The following is a 20,536-nucleotide window of genomic DNA, read 5'->3' on the forward strand; positions in this document are numbered from 1 at the left end:
CTTTGTAGAACAAGAGTGCTGTGGAAGAAGATTATCTCTATAGTCACTAATAGCCAAAACATTTTATAGTCCCACTTAGTCTTTTGCTTTGAAACATTATGGGTGAGAGATGCATGGTAAAAGTGTATATAATTGTGTTTTAAATAATTTTCTCATCAAATTATAGGCCATTTTAAACCTTGGAAACAGTCTAGAACTTTGAAAAAAGTATTACTCATATGAAAGCTGATGCTGTTTTATTTAAGAAATAGTGAAATTATAAAATATTTGCCTTATGTATTAATAGCTAACCATTTTCTAAATCATAATTCATTTCTTATATGTTAAGTTCCCAAAATATAAAGATACATTACATGGTTAGATAAAATCATATATAAGAGAATCATTACCTAGCACTTACTGTGTGTGGGATACTGCTTTAAAAATGTTGACTCAATTAAATTATCAAGATACCCTTATAAGATAAGAGCTGTTTTTATCATAGATGAGAAAATGAGACACAGAGAAGTTAACTTTCCTTAGGTCACATAGTTAATATGTGGATGGGTCAAGCTTTTAATCCAACTTACCTGGCACTAGGGTTTCTTCCCCTAAATATTACATTATATCTGAAATTGATAAAGGAAGGCCTGTATTCTTTTTTTTCTCCTTTCCTTTCCTTTCCTTTCCTTTCCTTTCCTTTCCTTTCCTTTCCCTCCCTTCCCCTCCCCTCCCCTCCCTTCCCCCCCTCCCTTTCTTTCTTTCTTTCTTTCTTTCTTTCTTTCTTTCTTTCTTTCTTTTTTTCTTTTTTCTTTTTAGAGAAAGAGTTCACCTGAAACCAGGGGAGAAGGGAAGAAGGCGGGGGGGGGGGGGGGAGAGAGAGAGAGAGAGAGAGAGAGAGAGAGAGAGAGAGAGAGAGAGAATCTTAAGCAGCCTCCATGCCCTTCGAGGATCCTGACATAGGTTTTGATTTCAGGGCCATGAGATTGTAACCTGAGCTGAAATCAAGAGTGGGACGCTTAAGTTGGACGCTTAACAAACTGAGCCACCCAGGTGCCCCAGGAAGGCCTGTATTCTTGAGAATTTAATATAGAGAAGCAGTTCCTGAATTCCTACGATAAATTATTCTCCATCATTATGAGAAAAAGAAGACCCTTAAATTCCATAAAAGGAATTTTGAAGAAATTAAAAGGAGATTTTATCATCCAAAGCCTTTTTATGCACTTAGCAGAAATGATTGAATAAACTAGCACACAGTATATGTTTATTGAGTGGATTCACATTAGAATAGGTTTCAAGTGGATTCACTTACAGTAGGTAGGTTTCCCCTACTAATCTTTAAGACAACTTGATTAGAGTGGTTTAGAAGAGATCATCTTCCTAAAAAATAAGAGGAAAAGAGAAGAAATTTTTGTTGGATATTTGGTAGAGCTATCTACCAGGCTTATATTTTTCTTAAAAGTACATGTAAAATTGAGCAATATATATGTATATAACTCTATTGTAAATCTTAGACTTACTTCAAACAATGAATTAGGTTACCACAAAATTAAATTCACTTGTCTCAAACAAAAACTTTTATTCTTCTGAGTTGGAAAATGTAGAAAGACTTCTTTCTCCTGAATTACCTTTTTTCCACAAAGCAAACCTAATCCATGTTTAAAATTTAGTTTCTTTTTATCTTTTACTTTGAAGGAATATAAAAGTTAAAAATATTGAGTATGAATATTTGGATAAAATCAGACATTGCAAAGCTTAAACATAAGTTTGTTAAATCCTAAAGTGCTTTTTTTGATTATATAAGATAGAATATATTCATTAAGTATAGTTATAGTTGCATACTATGCATTTAAAATTCCATTTATTGGAAAATGGAAATTCATCTATGAAATACATGACTGGCATCTTTGGCCATTACATCTGTCTTCCTGACTATTTAGAATACAGGAGAGTTTCTTTTTTGGCAGTATGAACGTATATGGACTGATTGATGTTAAAACATGGATCTAGCCTTCATCCATTGCTCATAATAGCAAGGTATCAACTAAATCCATTATACACATTATATTGTGCATCATACCAACAGGTAGATCTGTTTTCATCTCCATTTTACAGATGAGTAAATTCAGACTTGCAGGGGTTAAATAATTAACCAAAATAAACCTAAGGCAATGTATTTTAACCAGTGGGATTTGAATATAATATTTCTGTGTCAAAAGCGGCAAACCTTATCCACAATCATAGAGAGTTTAACATCAGTAAGTATATTAAATATATTTAATAGGTATTTTTAAACTGTACTTAATCTCTACCTTGTTTGTTTTCATATCATTTTAAAAGTTATCTTTTTCATAGTGTCACTTTTTCCTCTTTTACCACCACCTGCTTTGTTGTTGAATATTTCTTCTCAGGATCAATCCCTTTGTCTCCTACTTGGTCTCTTATCCCAGACGTCTTTAATAGATTTGGTATGCTGTCAGCAGATTCAAGTTTGTTTGTTTGTGTATTTGTTTGTTTATTTTAAGTAGATTCCAGTTTAAACTTGTGTTCTTCAATGTAAATATGTAATTTTTTTTTTAATTAGAGAGAGCATGAGCAGGGGAGGGGGCAGAGGGAGAGAGAGAGAGAGAGAGAGAGAGAGAGAGAGAATCTTAAGCAGGCTGTATGCTCAGCATGGAGCCCCATGCGGGGCTTAGTCCCAGTACCCTGGGATCATGACCTGAGTATAAATCAATAGTTGGATGTTCAACCAATTGAGCCTTCCATGCACCCCAATATGAATTTTTTAAGCTATTTTATAAGACTCCTGATCATCATCCTCCATTAACTACTTTCTATCTCCTTTTCCACTGTCAAATTTTTATTTTATCCAAGCTGGTTTCCTCTGTGATTTAGGAACTTGTGATACTTACTTTCACCTTTATGTCTTCTTTTCTCATTCTTTTTTCCCATTTTACCTTTCACAGAAAAGGACCAGTTAAAATGCCACATCTCTAGGCTGATTTTAGCTACGGCACTCCATATTAACATGTTTCTTCTTGAAACTCCAGGCATTTATTATCCCTACCATTTATGAGGTATTTAATCATGTAGTGTCTAATATTCTCATATAACTTGAGGTGTATATTCATTACCTCTTCACTGCATCTTACACAATCTCTACCCACGACTTCTCTATTATATGCTGAGTGAATAGTAACTGTAGTCAATTATGCATTTACCAAAGTTGTTCCACTTGAGAATAATCAAAGGTGATTGTACTTGAAAATGCAGTATCAGCTAAATGGTTTTTGCAATAGCACTGTTATTTTTATATTAATTTTCGTGTTTGCAAAGGTGCAAAAAGGGAAAATTACACATGCATTCAAATTAAAATATGCAGTCAAATATGGAAGCTGAATATATTTGTCAATACAGCAATTTGAGACAAAAGTTATAAAATTGTAGGCTTCAAAATAAAAGCCTGGATAACAATTTAGGATTAGTTTTTTAAATAATACTTGAATATATTTCTTTGATAACAGGTATAGTAAAATTTTATGTTAATTCCAGGTATCTTTTGCAAGTGTTCCTGCCTACTTAGACAAGTTGTATCAGAATACTTATAATTTAGTAATATTTACTGTATATTTAAACATTGATTTTGTAAGCCAAAGAATATCAAAGACCACAGATTTTTTTTAGTTATTCATTTAGCAAATATTTATTGAGCACCTAATATATAATAAACACTATTAGAGAATGAGAATTTCAACACAGAGTTAGTTTCTTCTCACAAGTGCTCATATACTGGTGTTGAGGTGGCCCTAGATAATCAAAGTACTGCAAAACAAATACCTCTTTTAATGGAGGCCTGTGTCATATGCACTTGGAACAGACATGACACACAAATTGGCTTAAGTTGATAATGAAATGTTTTTGGCCTAACACCTATTTTGCCTAGGTATTTAGAGTATGATCCAATTTGAGGAAATCTGATCTACATATGTATAAAATAGATTAATTAGAGAGTTTGGAATTGCATAAAGAAAGATTTGCTAAGAATTACTCCACTGTGTTTAAAATATTTACACCTGCCCAGATATAAAAGATTTACACAAGATTTTATAAGTATACAACTTCTGATTAATGGGATTTATAGCTAAAATTGAAAACTGCCTCTTTTAGTTCCAAATTGTCCAATAGGAACACTTTATATGGATTCATGAAATGCTATAACTGGTGTTTCAGGAAAGCTCCTGCTTGTTATGAAAATTGGATTTATCCAAGCACCAGGTTACAGATGATCTGCCTCGGTGTAAAATTGTCACTTGGAAATTCAGGTTCAGGTCAATGGCATTAATATATATAATGGCTCTTCATGCTGGAACTAGATATGAACCAAATTAAGAGACCATATTCTTGTCAGAAACATCACATCTGTAAAATCTGCATATCATAGTTTCTGTTGATTATATAACCATGTAGAGCTTTTGCAAGCAATGTATTGGAGGTTCTGAATCTTGAGTTTCTGCTGTTGCTACATGCAGTATTTCACACTTGAATGTGCCCTCATGATCCGTGAGAATCTGTTATATCTAAACCATACTGGATCAGTGTAAGTACTCTACTTGTACTTGAAACTGGATGCTTTTCCAGTTTCCTTCAGTTCAGTATTTCAGAGAACTCCAATGAAATGTAAACCAAGGTTTTGATAGCTTATTTTAAAATGGTAATAGAAATGTGATAAAGTAACTACTGTTCAGTAACCTCATTAGTTGTTATTCAACATGCAAACATTGTGATACTGAATACAAAGTAAAACTGTGAAAGTATAATTATGAAATTCAAGCACTAGATAGAGTTTTACTGTAGAGGGTACTTATGGTGGAACTACATTGAAAACACCCATTCACATTTCAACTAGTGGTATAAGTAACCATTTCAAGCTTCTATGGAAAAACAGATATTATCTGAATATTAACCAATGAAGAAGGTGAACTCAATGAAAAAGCTTATCAATTTTAAATCCTACTGTAGTACTTTATCTTCACAGTTTTTAAGAAGAGAAGGTAGTGAATATTTTGAGTGTCTACTCTGCCAAGCTTTATTCTATAATATTCTCATATAATTTTGACTAGCAAGTATATTAAGTATGTATAAAGGTAATCTGTAAGGCTTATATTTGAGCTTTTGCTATATCTGCAGTATTGTCCCAATGCAATAGCATATATAACATAAGTTGTTATGTTATTTACAACATAATTCTGTCACGAAATAAGAAATAACAGGTGCCAAAATGTGGAATGCAAATGATGATCACAATTGTAGGTTATTTAGGAGGAGATAAATATGTGTAAGTATTGCCAGGAATATCTTCATGTATGTTCCTATATCTGCCTATATACATATATAGGTGCATGTGCATATTTGTGTACATACATGAATATTCACATAATGACAAAGCATTGTCCCTAACAAAGTTTGGGCTAAAGAATCAGAGAGGCCCAGTTTCAAATACTGGCTTCCTCATATAAGCTTGAGCAACCGTTAAAGCCTTTATCTCCTCATTTATAAGATGAAAATGCTAATACCTACATCTTTGGGTTTTTATAAGACTTAAGTAGAATGATGTTTGTAAAACACAGTGGATGATAAATTGTGATTATTATATCAATTATCAATATGATTAGTAACTCTATAAAAAGAATGTATGCTTTTCTTATTAGCAAAATTTTTACAGTGTATAATTCAATAATGTTTACATTACTTTTCTGCGCTATTCAGCTACAGAAATGCCACAAATACATGACAACGGGACATTCACGATTGTCAGATTGAAGAATGGATTGTAAGTTTGTTGCTAAGCCAGAGCAGATATGGTTGTCACACTTCACAAACTTTAAAGTGTCAGAGTAGTTGGGACATAGAGCGGTGATGAGTGAGTTTGCTCAGAGTGTTCAAATCATGTATGCATACAAGCCATTTTATTATGTGTCTGTTCTTTAATTCTAGCTTGAAAGATAAAATGCCTTGCTTATTTTTTCCATAAAATGAGGTTGTCACAAAAGAATTTGATGATAAAAGTTGTGAAATACATTTTTATTTCTAATGGTCTGAGAAAAAGCTATACTTGTTTTGCTTCTTACGAAAAAAGATAAGTGTGTATGAAGACATAAAACCATTAGTTAAAACTGTTATCTGTCAATTAAATCCTACAAAAGAGTGATTTTTATTACAGCAGTTATTTGTAATTCAAACACCATCACTAGTTGTCCTTTAAAAGTTGTAGTTCACTCCCTCACTGCTCTAGATTACAGAATAGATATGTTCCAGATATAATGAGTAACCAGTATACTCTATGATGAGAACTCAGATTACAGATTAGAAAGGACTTGGGTTTTAACTTTGATTCTCCTACCATATGTCCTTAAGCAAGTCTTCCAGTTAGTGTTTCATAAGAAAACATACCCAAAAGTTACTGCCTTAAAATAGCAACTATCATTAAATGTGAAATTTGACAAAGTTTAGCAAAGACAGCTCATCTCTGCTTTATACAGCATTTGCTGAGGTGGTTATACAAGGACCTGGAGAATCTACATTACAGGGAGCTCACTCACCTGGCTGGCAAGACAGTACTGGTTGTCAGCTGTGTGCTGAGCCAGAGCCATTGGCCAAGGGCCTCAGTTCTCCACATGGTCCTCTCCATGGCTGCTTGGCCTTCCTCTTGTCATGGTGGCCAGTTTCTAAATGTAAGTATCCCAAAAGGAAGAAATAGCTCTCACTTTTTATGACCTAGCCTAGGAAGTCACATAGACTCCCACTAGTCACAAACACATCCAGATTCAGGAGATGGGGAACATGGACCTGAAAGGAACTTTTTGTGGGAAGGGCACCCATGAGACATTGTCAGAAGAATGGGAGAGTGGGAGGAATTGTTGAGGCTGTTTCTGGAAAATACTATCTGCCTTAGCAAGTTACTTAATATCACTTAACTTCAGTTTTCTCATCAAAGTAGTAATGTGCTGGGCACCCTTCTGATCACTTTATACATATTAATTCAAATTCTCACAACAACCTCTGAGCTCAGTGCTATCATTTATCCCCATTTTCCAGACAAGGAAAATGATGCACAGAAAAATAAGTTGCCTGAAGTGACAGAATTGGTAAAATACAAGAACATAACTCAAAGCCAAATAATCTAGCTCCAAAGGCCACATTGTTTATTATCCTTTGTAACTAATTTTTATAAGCATACCTAAAAAATTGTGTACAAAATGTTTCTCACAGTTATCTGGCTCATTCTTAATGCTCAGTAACTATAAATAGTTTTGCTATAGCTATTATTACTACTATATATTACAGCGAATCATTTGGTATGTTCTCTGTGGGGATGGTTTTTCTTATTCATAAAAGTAAATTTAGGTTGGCTTAAGGAGTATAAAAGAAAGGAATGTTGAAGAAAAAGTTAGAAACTGTCATTACAGTTAGATGTCTAGAAAAAATAGTGAAATAAGAATAAGAATCTCTGATGAGGGAAGAAAAAGTTAAATGGCATCTCATTTCAGAATATCTGGAAATATGACTGATGCAACAAACACATTTTTAAAAGTAGTGCTAAATATGGAGGAAGTTGTATTAATAATGTTTAATTAATAAGGCTTCAGTTTAAGACTAAAATATACCTGAGAGTAACAAATTAATTAAAAATTATATTAGAAGATGAATATTAGAACACTGAAATGGTTATCTGTATTTAAAAAAATATGGTTAGCTTTTAATATTGTGCCAGTGTTATTACCAGATTGCTTTCAAACTGGTGATAAATGGCAATAAAAATTAAAATTGTATCCAATCACAAAAAAACTGCTAATATAAACCTTTTGGTCTCCATACCCCCACTACCTTACTCTTTAGATGTAAGTACCTTACATCTTTAGAATTTTAACTGTGCATGTCACAAGCCTCAGACTACTAAAGTATTTCTGACTTGACTTTCCAAGTAATGCCCTGTTGTTGACAATTATGCATGTCTTGAAGGAATATGCTTTTTCAAATCATCTTTAACATATAAATTATAAATCTAAGAATGAGAAAAATGGTGGAAGATAAAACAAAGATCTGATATAGCCACTTTATGCTTGTTAATGGCAACTTGTGTGGATTTGCCTGTGTGTATCGTTTTATTTTATAAGTTACTATGTCATATGGTTAAAAAAAATACTATTTAGTTTCTAGGTTTTTTACCTAACCAGAAGTTCAAAATCTTATTGCTAGTCTGAGACCAAAGTCACTAGTGGTCTTTTGGTTCAGTTCTCAGTCTTTGGTATGTTAAATAGAATCCCATCCCCATATGTGCAGTTTGGAAGCAAACCCAGGAGTTCATAAACAAGCCTATGGGACTGATGTCTCAAGCTCCAGTCTCTCCACACTCTTCCCAGTACTCTCTGGTTCACTATGGCTCCTCATCAAGGTCTCTTGGCTACAAGGCTGGCTGAATCTTTATGTACTCCACTCTGTGTGCACTTCATCAACTGGATATGCATCCAGGGCCAAGTGAGATGATGGCAGAGAGAAAAAGGAATGCAATCAACAGGAGTTGACACTACCCTCTCTGAACTACAGTTTTAGTGAATGAAGAGGAGGTTTTCCCTTCTTAGGAATTTTGGCTCCTGTGGACTGTCATTACTGGCCACCATCACCACCACCACCACCACCACCACATGATTATGTGAGGGATAGGCAGGAGAGAAGGGAAAAAAGAAAGAGAAGCAAAGGAGGAACAGATTTTCACATTCTCTCCTGGACATTAGGATTTGTGTTTCCCACTCCCAAAACCGTGATGAGCAGGCTTGTCCCGGACCTCTGTCTGTGACCTGGTGCCAACTTTTGGTGTTCAGTCCATTAAGTTTAGGCTCCAAGTGTTGGGGGAGGCAGGGGGGAGGGAAGGGAGAGAGGGAGAGAAAGATGGTGAACTCATCACCAACTCAGAAGTACTGCATATTTTGATCTTCTCCAATATACCTGCTTCAACTTACTTTTCAGAGTCCTCAAATATCTGCTAGGTATAGCGTGCTCAGATTTTGTAGATAAGCAAGAGAAAGAGGACACAGTTTGCTTATTCCATCCTTTTCAGAACCCAAAGCCCATTCCTCTGATTCTTTAGGATAAAAGTTATGTAACCTACAATATAGTTTTGTAGGTATTTTGTTTTTTCTATTTGTTTATTCAAGAGAAAGTCCACTTTAGAAATTTCTTTGATGGAAGTTAGAAATTGGAATTAGTAACAGGGCAATTTTATATACCTCATCTTATGAGGACTTTATGGTAGTCCCCTATAAGGAAGGTTAGACTGAACATTTTGAAGCACAACCTACAAGTTTATTACTAATAGATTTGCATTTGGTCTTGAGATTTTCCTTGGATTGTTATTAATAGATTAAAGAAGCAAAATATCCATGGTTATTTACCCTTAGATTTTAGGTTTTTGTTTTCTTTTCTTTTTAGTTTTTAATTCCCCAATCTTTCCTGCCTTCTCTGCTTACATGATAGCAAAATTTAATTTTCATAACTGCAGAACAGCATCTAAGAAAGGAGTGATGATATTCCCTATCCCAGTTTCTTAAATTCATGAATTCTAATGTTTTGAGAAATGATGAAGATCACATATTTTACTGATAAGTCATTCAGGATTATCTAAACTTACAGACTATTGAACACTGATGAGAGAAAGGGAGTCAATTATATTAATATCAGTTTCTGTCACACAAGATGCAATTCAATATTTCATCAAATGGTGAGAACTGCATGATATGCCAACTAGGATTTCTTTTGGTCCTTTGTCTTAGAGTTCTCTGATAATGAAGATAAATCCCCAAAACATTGCTAGCTATATATAGCCTCACCATTCCTTTTTTAACATAATGTATGTATAAAACAGTTCATACATTGCTTGATTTTGTTTTAGCAGAGACATGAATGTGTGTGTGTGTGTGTGTGTGTGTGTGTGTGTGTGTGTGAGAGAGAGAGAGAGAGAGAGAGAGAGAGAGAGAGAAAGTACTTCCAAACTGTATTTTAGGAATAAAAGACAATGAAATTTCAAAAATTTATAAGGGAAATTGCATTGCAGGGTACATACTTCATTAATATTAGTAGTATTTCAGTAACTATACTCATATAGAATGTGCCTTTAATACATGCTTTTTATAAAAATTATTTTTACCTTATAAGATGTATGAAATCTCTTATTAATTTGAGCAAACATTTACAGTTCCTCAAATTATCAACATATTTTTGAAGCAGAAGACTTATGTTTTAACTTAGATTATTTATTATATAATTTTATGAGAATACTTATATATTTTACATTTTATAGATCTACCATTATCAAATTACATTGCATTTATTCTTCTAGCACTGTTGCTATCTTTATAAGTAGGCACATGGAAACATTTAAACAAATATATCATAAATAATGGCCTGATTGTAATTTGATTATTTTAAACTAAATATACTCTCATTACATGGTTAGAAATTTACTAAAGTGTAAACTTAGTTGTTAAGCATAGTTGATTGAACATATCAGTTTACTTCCATTCCCTCAGGATACTTCATTAAAATGAAAAGGGAACATAGAAGTTACAGCAACAAGGACAAAGTAGGGGGATGAAAGGAGTAGAAAATACCTCAGGTGAAAAAGGTCAACAAGTTAACAAAATTACACAAATTAAAATCGAATGGAAGAGTGATGACTCACCTGGCAATAGATTTAGTATGCCTGTCTAATGGTATAGAAGCTACTTTCAGTTTGTGCTGTTCTGTTGGGTATATACCTAGGAGTAGGATTGTTATGTCAAAAGATATATCTATGTTCATCTATTGTAAATACTGCCAAACAGTTTCCCAAAGTGGTAGTACCAATTAAAACTCCTTCAACAACATATGAGAGAGCTCATGTTGCTCCATATCCTCACCAACACTTAGTATTGTGTGTCTTTTTCACCTTAGGCAATCTGGTAGATGGTAGTTGTATTGCATTGTACTTTAAGGTGAGTTTTTCAAGTATGTCTTTGAGAAACTAGGTGAACTTAGGATAAAAACATTATAAAACAGAGAAATATGAAGACAGTTAGAAAAATAATAATTCAAAATGATTAAAACAGTTTGATTTTTACTTGCAACCAAGATTTAGTAACATCTGTTGCCTGAAAGAAACCTAGAAGACACATAAGATATATGAAAAAATCATTTTAAGACAATATATCAGATTATGAAAGATTGTGATCCCTGAGAGATGGGAAATAAAAAAGATAAAAGAGGAGAGCCGTACAACTATCCCATTTAGTGTCTTGAGAGAGTTTCCAGGCCGTGGTGCAGGGAGGAGGACCCTAATAGAAGCCAGTAGACTCCTTCTGTGGCTTAAGAAGACAGATCTGAGAGTCCATGTAGACCCAGACAGCTAGATTTCACAAAACAAAGTATGAAAAAAGAGTGCTTCCCTAAAAGAGAGCTCCAGAGAGCTGCAGACATTTCCATGAGTGTTCACCTGAGTTTGCTCATGAGCAAATAAACCAACAAAGGAGGTTAAATGAGATTGTAAAAAGCATGCAGTTATTTAAAAAAAAAGAAGAAGAAGAAGAAAACGGAACAAAGAACAGATGGGACAAATAGGGAAAAAGTAGCAAGATAGACTTAAATCTAGTAATGTCAGTAACTACATTAAATGTAAATACACTAAACATCTCAATTAAAAGAAAGAAGTTGTCAGATTAGAATTAAAAAAAAAAAGAAAAACGCATGACCCAGAAAAGTGCTACCTGCAGGACATATACTTTAAATATAAAAATCCAGGGCACCTGGCTGGCTCAGTCAGTAGAACATGTGACTCTTGATCCTTGGGGTTTTATGTTTGGGACCCACGTTGGGTATAGAGATTACTTAATAATAAAATCTTTAAAACAAATAAAATAAGTATAAAAATGCAAATAGGTGAAAATAAAGGGATGCAAGGAAGCTTTTGGAGTTGAATGTATATGTTCACTATCTTGGTTTCAGTTAAATATTCATAGTTGTATACATAAGTCAAAATTCATCCATTTGTTCCCTTTACATGTACCTGCAGGTTTTTTCATGTCAAGTACACCATAATAAAACTGTTAAAAATAATATGGTGTGTGTGGGGAGAAGAAGTCTAAAATTTATGTAACAGTGGAAGTTGAGTTTGGAAAAACAGGTGTGAGCTCAACTCTGAAGCAATTTAAATGCTAAAATGAGTTTGGACTTTATGCTAGAGACCAGGTGTTAACAAACATGTTCCGTAAAGGGCCAGGTGGTATACATTTTAGGCTTTGCAGGCCAAGAGTCAAAATCAATGTTACCATGTACCTATGTAATCATTTAAAAATCCATAAGCTATTCTTATCTCACAAGCTTTACCAAACCAAGGGCTAGGACAGATTTGGCCAAAGGGCAATGTTTGCCAACTCCTACTTTTTTGACAATAGACACCAGCATGGTCATCTCTACGATTTAGTAATGTAACTGGTAGTAACTATGGCGCAGATTTGAGCAAGGAGAAAGCAGAGGCAAGCAGATGAGATGAATGCAGTAGTACAAGAAATACAGATTTACATAATAAGGTTATAATATTATGGAAGGAAACTAAAAAATAGCTTCATTATAGAACTTCTTTATCCATTCATATGTTGGAAAGCACTTAGGTTGTTTCTGTATCTTGGCTGTTGTGAATAATGCTGCAATAAATACGAGAGTGCAGTTATCTTTTTGATACCCTGTTTTCATTTCCTTTGGATAAATACTCAGAAGTGGGATTACTGGATCATATGGTAATTCTATTCATTTTTTGAGAAACTATACTGTTTCCCATAGTGGCTTAAATAATTTATGTTCCCATCAACAATGCAGAAGAGTTCCTTTTTCTCCACAGCCTCACTAACACTTGTTATTTTTTTGTCTCTTTGATAATAGCCATTCTAGCAAATATGAAGTAATATCTCATTATGGTTTTGATTTGTGTTTTTCTGGTGGTTAATGATGTTGAGCATCTTTTCATGTGTCTGTTGGCCATTTGGATGTCTTTTTGGGGGAAATGTCTATTCAGTTCCTATAGTCATTTTTTAATCCAATTACTTTTTTGTTGTTGAGTTGCATATATTCTTTATAAATTTTGAATATTAACATCTTATCAAATAGATTGTTTGCCTTTTCATTTTGTTGCTTGTTTCTTTTGGTGTGCAGAAGCTTTTAAGTTTAATGTAGTCCTATTTGTTGATTTTTACTTTTGTTGCTTCTGCTTTTGTTGTCCTATCCAAAAAATCTTTGCTAAAACCAACATCAGGGAGCTTTTCCCTATTATTTCTTCTAGGAGTTTTATAGTTCCAGGTCTTATATTTAATATATCTTTAAGCTATTTCAAGTTAATTTTTGTGAGTGGTGCGAGATAGGGATCCAATTTCATTCTTCGCTTTGTGGTTTCTAGTTTTCCCAATACAATTTATTGAAAATACTATCCTTTCCCTATTGCATATTCTTGGTTCCCTTGTTAAAGATTAGTTGACCATATATTAAAGAATTTATTTCTGGTCTCTCTGTTCTGTTCCATTGGTCTGTTTGTATTCTTATGCCAGTAACTTACTGCTTTGATGACTATAGCTTTCATTATAGTTTGGAATCAGGGAGTGTGATGCCTCCAGTTTTGTTTGTTTGTTGGTTGGTTTCCAAATTGCTGTGGCTGTTGGAGGGTTTGTTGTTGTGGTTGTTGTCGTTCCATACAGATTTTAGGAATTTTTTTTCTGTATCTGTGGAAAATGTCATTAGAATTTTGATAGGACTTGCATTGAATACATAAATGACTTTGGGTAGTATGGACATTTTAACAATTAATTCTTCTGATCCATGAACATGGAATGTCTTTTCATTTGTGTCTTCTTCAGTTTCTTTCATCAAAGTTTTGTAATTTTCACCATATACATATTTCATGTATTGGTTGAATTTATTCCAATGTATTTCATTGTTCTTGATGCTATAATGAATGGGATTATTATCTTTCTTTTTATGCAAAAGTCATAAAATGGATAGAAAATGTACATAAAACCAATAAATATAACTGTAATATTGCTAATAAACAGCTCTTACAAATTAATAGAAATGTCAAACACATGCAGTACTGACATACATTGGAAAATATTCTTATCTACAGTGGTTTGTTTTTGGGAATGAATTTTACATTCCCTATAAGTAGATAAATTAAAAAGTGATAGAGAAGAAGAAAACAATTTAAAAGTTCTTAAGACTTAGGTACTGATATTTCATTTGTAACAGAAATACAAACAAAATCTAGAATCACTAACTGAATGAATATATAGAATGTTTATTACATTTAGAGTTCTAGTAATTTCATACTAGACATTAGTGAATTATTTATTCATTTACTCATTAAATTTTTCAAACCTCTGTAAACACTAAATATATACTTGAAATATGCTAAGCATTATGGATATATGCCCATGTCTGGCTTGTGGCAGTTACAAGAAATTGAGGTGATAAACGTCACAAAGTAGTTATAATCTAATATGATTCAAGCTAAAAGAGAAGTATATGTTGTGTGCCATTACTGCGTACTACATAAAGAGAATGTAACTACCTAGAACAATGGCTTTCTAACATTTTTAACAGCATTATCCATTGTTTTTAAATGAAATATTATATGAAACCTTAATATTAAGGTGAGTAATATTTTAATAATTCAAATGTGTTTTTATAAGTTCAACGTTTTAAATTTTTTAAAGGAAATGTTTATGTGTATTCAAATGAGAGATAAGTTTGAGAGTGGCAGTACCAATATCCAACTTGTATTTGTATTTTTTGTGGTGATAAAATTTTCAACTTCATGTGGATAATAATTTCAAATGGAAAAGATTTGTTTTGTTTTATAGCCAGCTCATCTGGAGGTGTTAGAATAATTAGTTTTGAGCTGCAGTTGAATCACTTTCTATATCTTTACTCACTTCTTCCATCTCTTACAGTAAAGCAAAAAAACAAAAAACAAAACCCTAAATTTTTGGTAAGATGAATTATGCTATGATCAGAACACGCACTAAGTAGAAATGTATAATCGTCTGCTCCTGCAAACTCAGTTAACAGAGTACTCACACTCTGTTCAGTTCAGTGCAAAAAAAAAGAAAATGTATTGAACACCTACTTTATGATAATCAGTGTTACCAGTCTGTCCTTTAGAGCCTTCAGCCATTACACAAGTACATGTCATGGTGCTGTTGAAAAGAGTAACAGAGGCGCCACTGGATGGCTCAGCTGGTTAGGCACCTGGCTCTGGTTTTGGCTCAGGTCATGATTTCACAGTTTGTGAGTTCGAGCCCAGCATGGAGCTCTGCCCTGATAGCATTGAACCTGCTTGGGATTCTCTCTCTTTCCTTCTCTCTATTCCTCCCCCGCTCATATGTGCCCTTCCTCATTCTCTCTCCTCTCTCTCTCTCTCTCTCAAAAGAAATAAAAAACGAAAGAGGTAACAGGATGGTTAACCCTCAAGCTGGATCCAGGGTTAATTATATATTATTTACATAGTCTAAATTTTGACAGGCTTAGAGAAATATTTTAATGATACGGTGTTTTTATTGATTGGTGACATAGTATTAATTTATCAGCTAGTTAGAGAATAGACTGTGGTTGATATTTATTATGTATCACCACTTAGAGCTTCATTGATAGTGAATAACCAAATTTTTAATAGTAATTTTACTGTACAGAATTGATCATTTTACTTCTATTGAATTGCTAGGTAATTTATGATAAATGTTATTATAAAAGGAAACATTAACTATCCAAAATAATCCATTTACAGCAAATGCGTGTGTGTGTGCATGTACATGCACATCTTGTGGTTTATGCCCTCCTAGAGGATGAGTCACTGGTGCATAGTATACTACTGGTATAAGTTGAATTGCAGTCATTTAGATCTGTAGGAATATTCATCAAAATGTACCTAGAGAAAGACACATAGTTATTTTGGGGGGATTCATTAAATTTACCTAAAAAAAATAAGTGGCATTTTTTTCTTTCTCTCCTGAATATATAAGCGGAAACCTTATTAAGAGATTATTGTTAAGATTCTTGTGTATTTCTAAAAAGAAAATTTTGTGAAAATGAATTGGATTAAAAAAAGTTTTAAAACATTTTTAAAACACATAATACATTATTCTTACTTTATTTTGTTTAGCAGTGTTTATATATAAATATTTTAATGTTTAATTTTGAAAGATCACAAGCAGGGAAGGGGCAGAGAGAGGGGTACAGAAGATCCGAAGGGACTCTGTGCTGACAGCAGAGAGCCTGATGTGGGGCTTGAACTCATAAACCGCAATGTCGTGACCTGAGCCTAAGCTGGAGGCTCAACCGACTGAACCACCCAGGTGCCCCTAACAGTGTTAATTTAGAAACTAATCAGCCGTGGTTTGTTTGAGACCAGAAACAACTAAGACTACCCGCTCCTCCTTCAGGACCTTGGCTGCATACTTAGCATAGAATCCTTTTTTTAGAGCCTCCATTCCTGTGAACATGTACACTGTAAACGACAACATGGATTTAATAAGCAAAGAGCAAGTGAGGTCCAATAGAACATTTCATCACATAGTGATTTTTTTTTAATTTACTTATTTGGGGGCACCTGGGTGGCTCAGTCGGTTGAGCGTCTGACTTTAGCTCAGGTCATGATCTCACAGTCCGTGAGTTCGAGCCCCACATTGGGCTGTGCGCTGACAGCTTGGAGCCTCGAGCCTGCTTCACATTCTGTGTCTCCCCGTCTCTCGGCCCCTCCCCTGCTTGTGCTCTGTCTCTGTCTCTCAATAATAAATAAATGTAAAAAAATTTTTTTAATTTACTCATTTGGTTACATTTTCATCGTTCTTGCCATATGTGTATAGTACATATACTTTATTTACTTAATATTTTGTCTACCTACTTTCGAAATTAGTTCAAAATTTTTAAATGAATGTATTTCAGTATAATAAACAGAAAAAAATTTTGCCATAAAAAATAAAAACAAACATGGGGCGCCTGGGTGGCTCAGTCGGTTAAGCGTCTGACTTCGGCTCAGGTCATGATCTCACAGTTCGTGGGTTCGAGCCCCACATCGGGCTCTGTGCTGACACCTCAGAGCCTGGAGCCTGCTTCACATTCTGTGCCTCCCTCTCTCTCTGCCCCTTACCTGCTCATGCTGTGTCTTTCTGTCTCAAAAATAAATAAACATTAAAAAAAAAAAAACAAACATGATAAAAATAAAACAATGTTATCAAACTATAGGTAGATCTTGCTAAACTCTGAACATAAGGCCAGCTTTCCTTTTGTTAAAAAAATAAAAAGCACCGATAGGGCACGTGTTAAGATATACCAGCACCACACTAGGACTTTTTCCTTTAGTACTCAGAAGGACTGAAGAAGAAACAGAATGCAAATACATTTTAAACAGTGTGATTCAATGTTATTTAGTGCTATCTCCGAGAACTACACAAAATCATTTCCCTTACTGCCAGTTTAAGGGCATCCCTATGCTCTGGTAGACAATTTATTTTGTATATGTTTGTTTCAGGTATGCTTTCTAAAATTAGCATCCTGAGCTGAAATGTGAAGTTACCATTATATTACTAATTTTGAATAACTAAGTTCATTAAATGTTACCATATATTGACTCTTCTGTATATGTGTGACCCAGAACTCTGAGATTAAAGTGTGTATAAATTAAAGTATGTTGTACATGTGCAAATGAACTCTAGAAATAATAACAAAAATTATTTTTCCTGTTTTTACAGCTTGCAGACCAGGATTCTATAAAGCATTTGCTGGGAACACAAAATGTTCTAAGTGCCCTCCACACAGTTTAACTTACATGGAAGCAACTTCTGTCTGTCAGTGTGAAAAAGGTTACTTCCGAGCTGAAAAAGACCCACCTTCCATGGCATGTACCAGTAAGTCTACACATTTTGCATTTGGAAATCCTGTTTTCAACCCTTTTGGTCCCTTTATTCTAAATTGTTTTTTAAAAAGATATACAAAATCCTGTAGCAACAGTGTTTTTTGTCTTTGATAGCAATGAAGAAGAAAGTTTCTCTTTCTTCTCAGCATAATTGCTTTTCATCTGCCTGCAAAGAAAGTGTTTATTCCTCAGAATTCACGTTGACCCATGACATGCAAATCCCAGTGCTGGTCTGAGACCCTGAAAATTTTCCCGAACCTTAGTCTGTCCTTAGGAGGTTAAAGCAGTTTAAGGCTACCCAAGAATTTATAAGCAAAACTTGTTCTTTGCTTCACCCTTATCCATTTTAAGGCACATCAATTTAGGACCATCAAGTTTACTATGTGTGTTGGGGAGCGGTGGGGCTTTCAGACAGAACTTTTAAAGTCATTGTGCTATTGTTTTGCAGAAAAGTTCTAGTTTTCCTTGACATTTGTCTTTAAGGGAAGGTATTTTTTGGTTTGTCCACATTTCACCTCTCACATTCTCTCCAGTTTTGGGGTTGAAACCAACAGAATATTAAATTTAAATGTGAAGGTTATTTTAATGCATGCACTGAGAGTTTTAAATTATTTGTACTCTTTTATTATAAAATATTGTGAAATATATTTTACATTTAAAAAGTAAAATGAAGCCTATTAATGCATTGCTAAGCTATGCAAAAGTAAAATGTCACCTCTTAGATAGCTATAAAAGTCTTGTTAAATACATAAATAAGATATTATAGTGAAAATTTGCCCTTCTGTTTGATGAATTGGTGCCAAACTATTGCTTATCTTATGCAATTCCATAAAGGCAAAAATAGATTGAGAATTATATAATGTTAAATATCCCTTAGAGACGATGGTGATGTCTCATTTCTTTTAACTGATGCAGTTTGTAGATTTATCTTCATTACTACAGACTTTAATATAAAATATTTGTGTAGAACCCATTTAATAAAAATGTAACACATTCATTAGCAGATGTAAATTTTGCCTTCTGATTGTGAATACTGAGTGACCATTTTCTTCAGAAAATTGTAGCCTGGGAGATTACTACTTGGCATTTTTTCATTGGAATATATTTTAACTTAATAAATAGGAAGAGGAAAATTCAAAATATATTTTTCTTATCTAATTATGGAAATAGTTTTTAGTAGGAAAATCTTGCTGTTACTATACACAAAAAACCTCCTTGCATGGTTACTGTATATTATTATATTGTGGACAGCATACTTCAACTTAGGTAAATGGTGGTATTTCATATGGGTACAGTACTGCTAGGCAAGTATTTCTCAAAACCTGTATTGGAAACTGGGTGGAACTTTGTAGGTGAGTGATAGAGGATAATTTTTCTTTTTATTCTTAGGAGGCCATAAATAGACAATTGACAAATTGAAGGAATACCCTTCAGTAAGGTAGCAGGGTAGACTTGCAGTTCTTTGGAGTCAGAGTCTGGTTAAAGAAATAAATATTGGATGCAACATGGTCTATGAAGCTGGTAAACAAGTCAGTCATTGAATCAGAGATGTGTACTTATCAGCTTTGTATTTATGTTTTTAAGGGTTATTTCTTTTAAATATATTTCCTTTTTTATCCTTGGTATACAAATTATCTTTATATGTTTTTCTTTTTTTATCTTTTGTATGTTTTAATTTCATTTTAATCAGTAGATATCATTTGCCAGGGAACTGTAATTGTCTGATCTTTTGCCATCTTTATTAATGTCTTGTTCATGATGGATTTATTTTATTTTATTTTATTTCATTTCATTTCATTTCATTTCATTTCATTTCATTTTAATTCCAGTATAGTTAACATACAGTGTTACATTAGTTTTAGGGGTACAATATAGTGATTCCACAATGTCATACATCACCCGGCGCTCATTGTGACAATGCTAGTCACAGCTATCCAGGCGGAAGCAGAGAAAGGTTTGATACTGGTTATTGTTGGGCAGAGTTTTAGAGAATGGCATAGAGGTTGGCATCAAAAATTGAAAGAGAAGACCCTCCTAAAAGAGATGAAAGCTTTAGTCAGATCTCCCTAGTCAAGCCCTAGGAGGCTCCCCTCTCAAGGCTTCTCTGTGTTACTTCCTTAAGGACTTCTGTGTGATGTTATAACAAAGACTTAGCATAGTGTATTTAAGCTCACCATCTTTGAGTCAAATTATCTGTGCATGATTCTCGGTGTTGGTACATCATGACTATGTAACCTTGGGCAAATTCTCTTCACCTCAGTTATCTCATGCATAGTGATAATAACAGTACTGTTATTAATAACAGTATGTAACTCATTCTGTAGTTACAATGATTAAATAAGTTAGTAGCTGAAAAGTGCTAAGAACAATACCTAGCACATAGTAGGTGCTACATACATGTTTGTTTAGCACAGAAAGCTGTTCTTTTACAGTTCATTTTGAAATAGGTTTTGATCAGCTAGTATTCAAACTATTACACAGTTTATGGTTGATACTACTATACTAGGCTCATGGATTCCATCATCTGCATTACTACAAACTGAAAATATGTATATACTGAATTCTTGACCTTTT

General features: G+C 33.7%; 1 protein-coding gene across 6 annotated transcripts in view; it reads left to right on the forward strand.

Annotated features, from left to right (window-relative positions):
• Positions 1–20,536, forward strand: part of EPHA6 (EPH receptor A6) — an 868,919-nt gene that overhangs the window by 349,413 nt on the left and 498,970 nt on the right. For all 6 annotated transcript variants that reach the window (XM_040484252.1, XM_040484254.1, XM_040484253.1 and 3 more), the window contains one exon: positions 17,799–17,954. In XM_040484252.1, coding sequence (XP_040340186.1) covers positions 17,799–17,954 — 156 coding nt within the window. The remainder of the gene's footprint in view (positions 1–17,798; positions 17,955–20,536) is intronic.

The sequence above is a fragment of the Herpailurus yagouaroundi genome, unplaced genomic scaffold, assembly GCF_014898765.1.
Source record: "Herpailurus yagouaroundi ecotype Mexico unplaced genomic scaffold, PumYag 162, whole genome shotgun sequence".
NCBI lineage: Eukaryota > Metazoa > Chordata > Mammalia > Carnivora > Felidae > Herpailurus > Herpailurus yagouaroundi.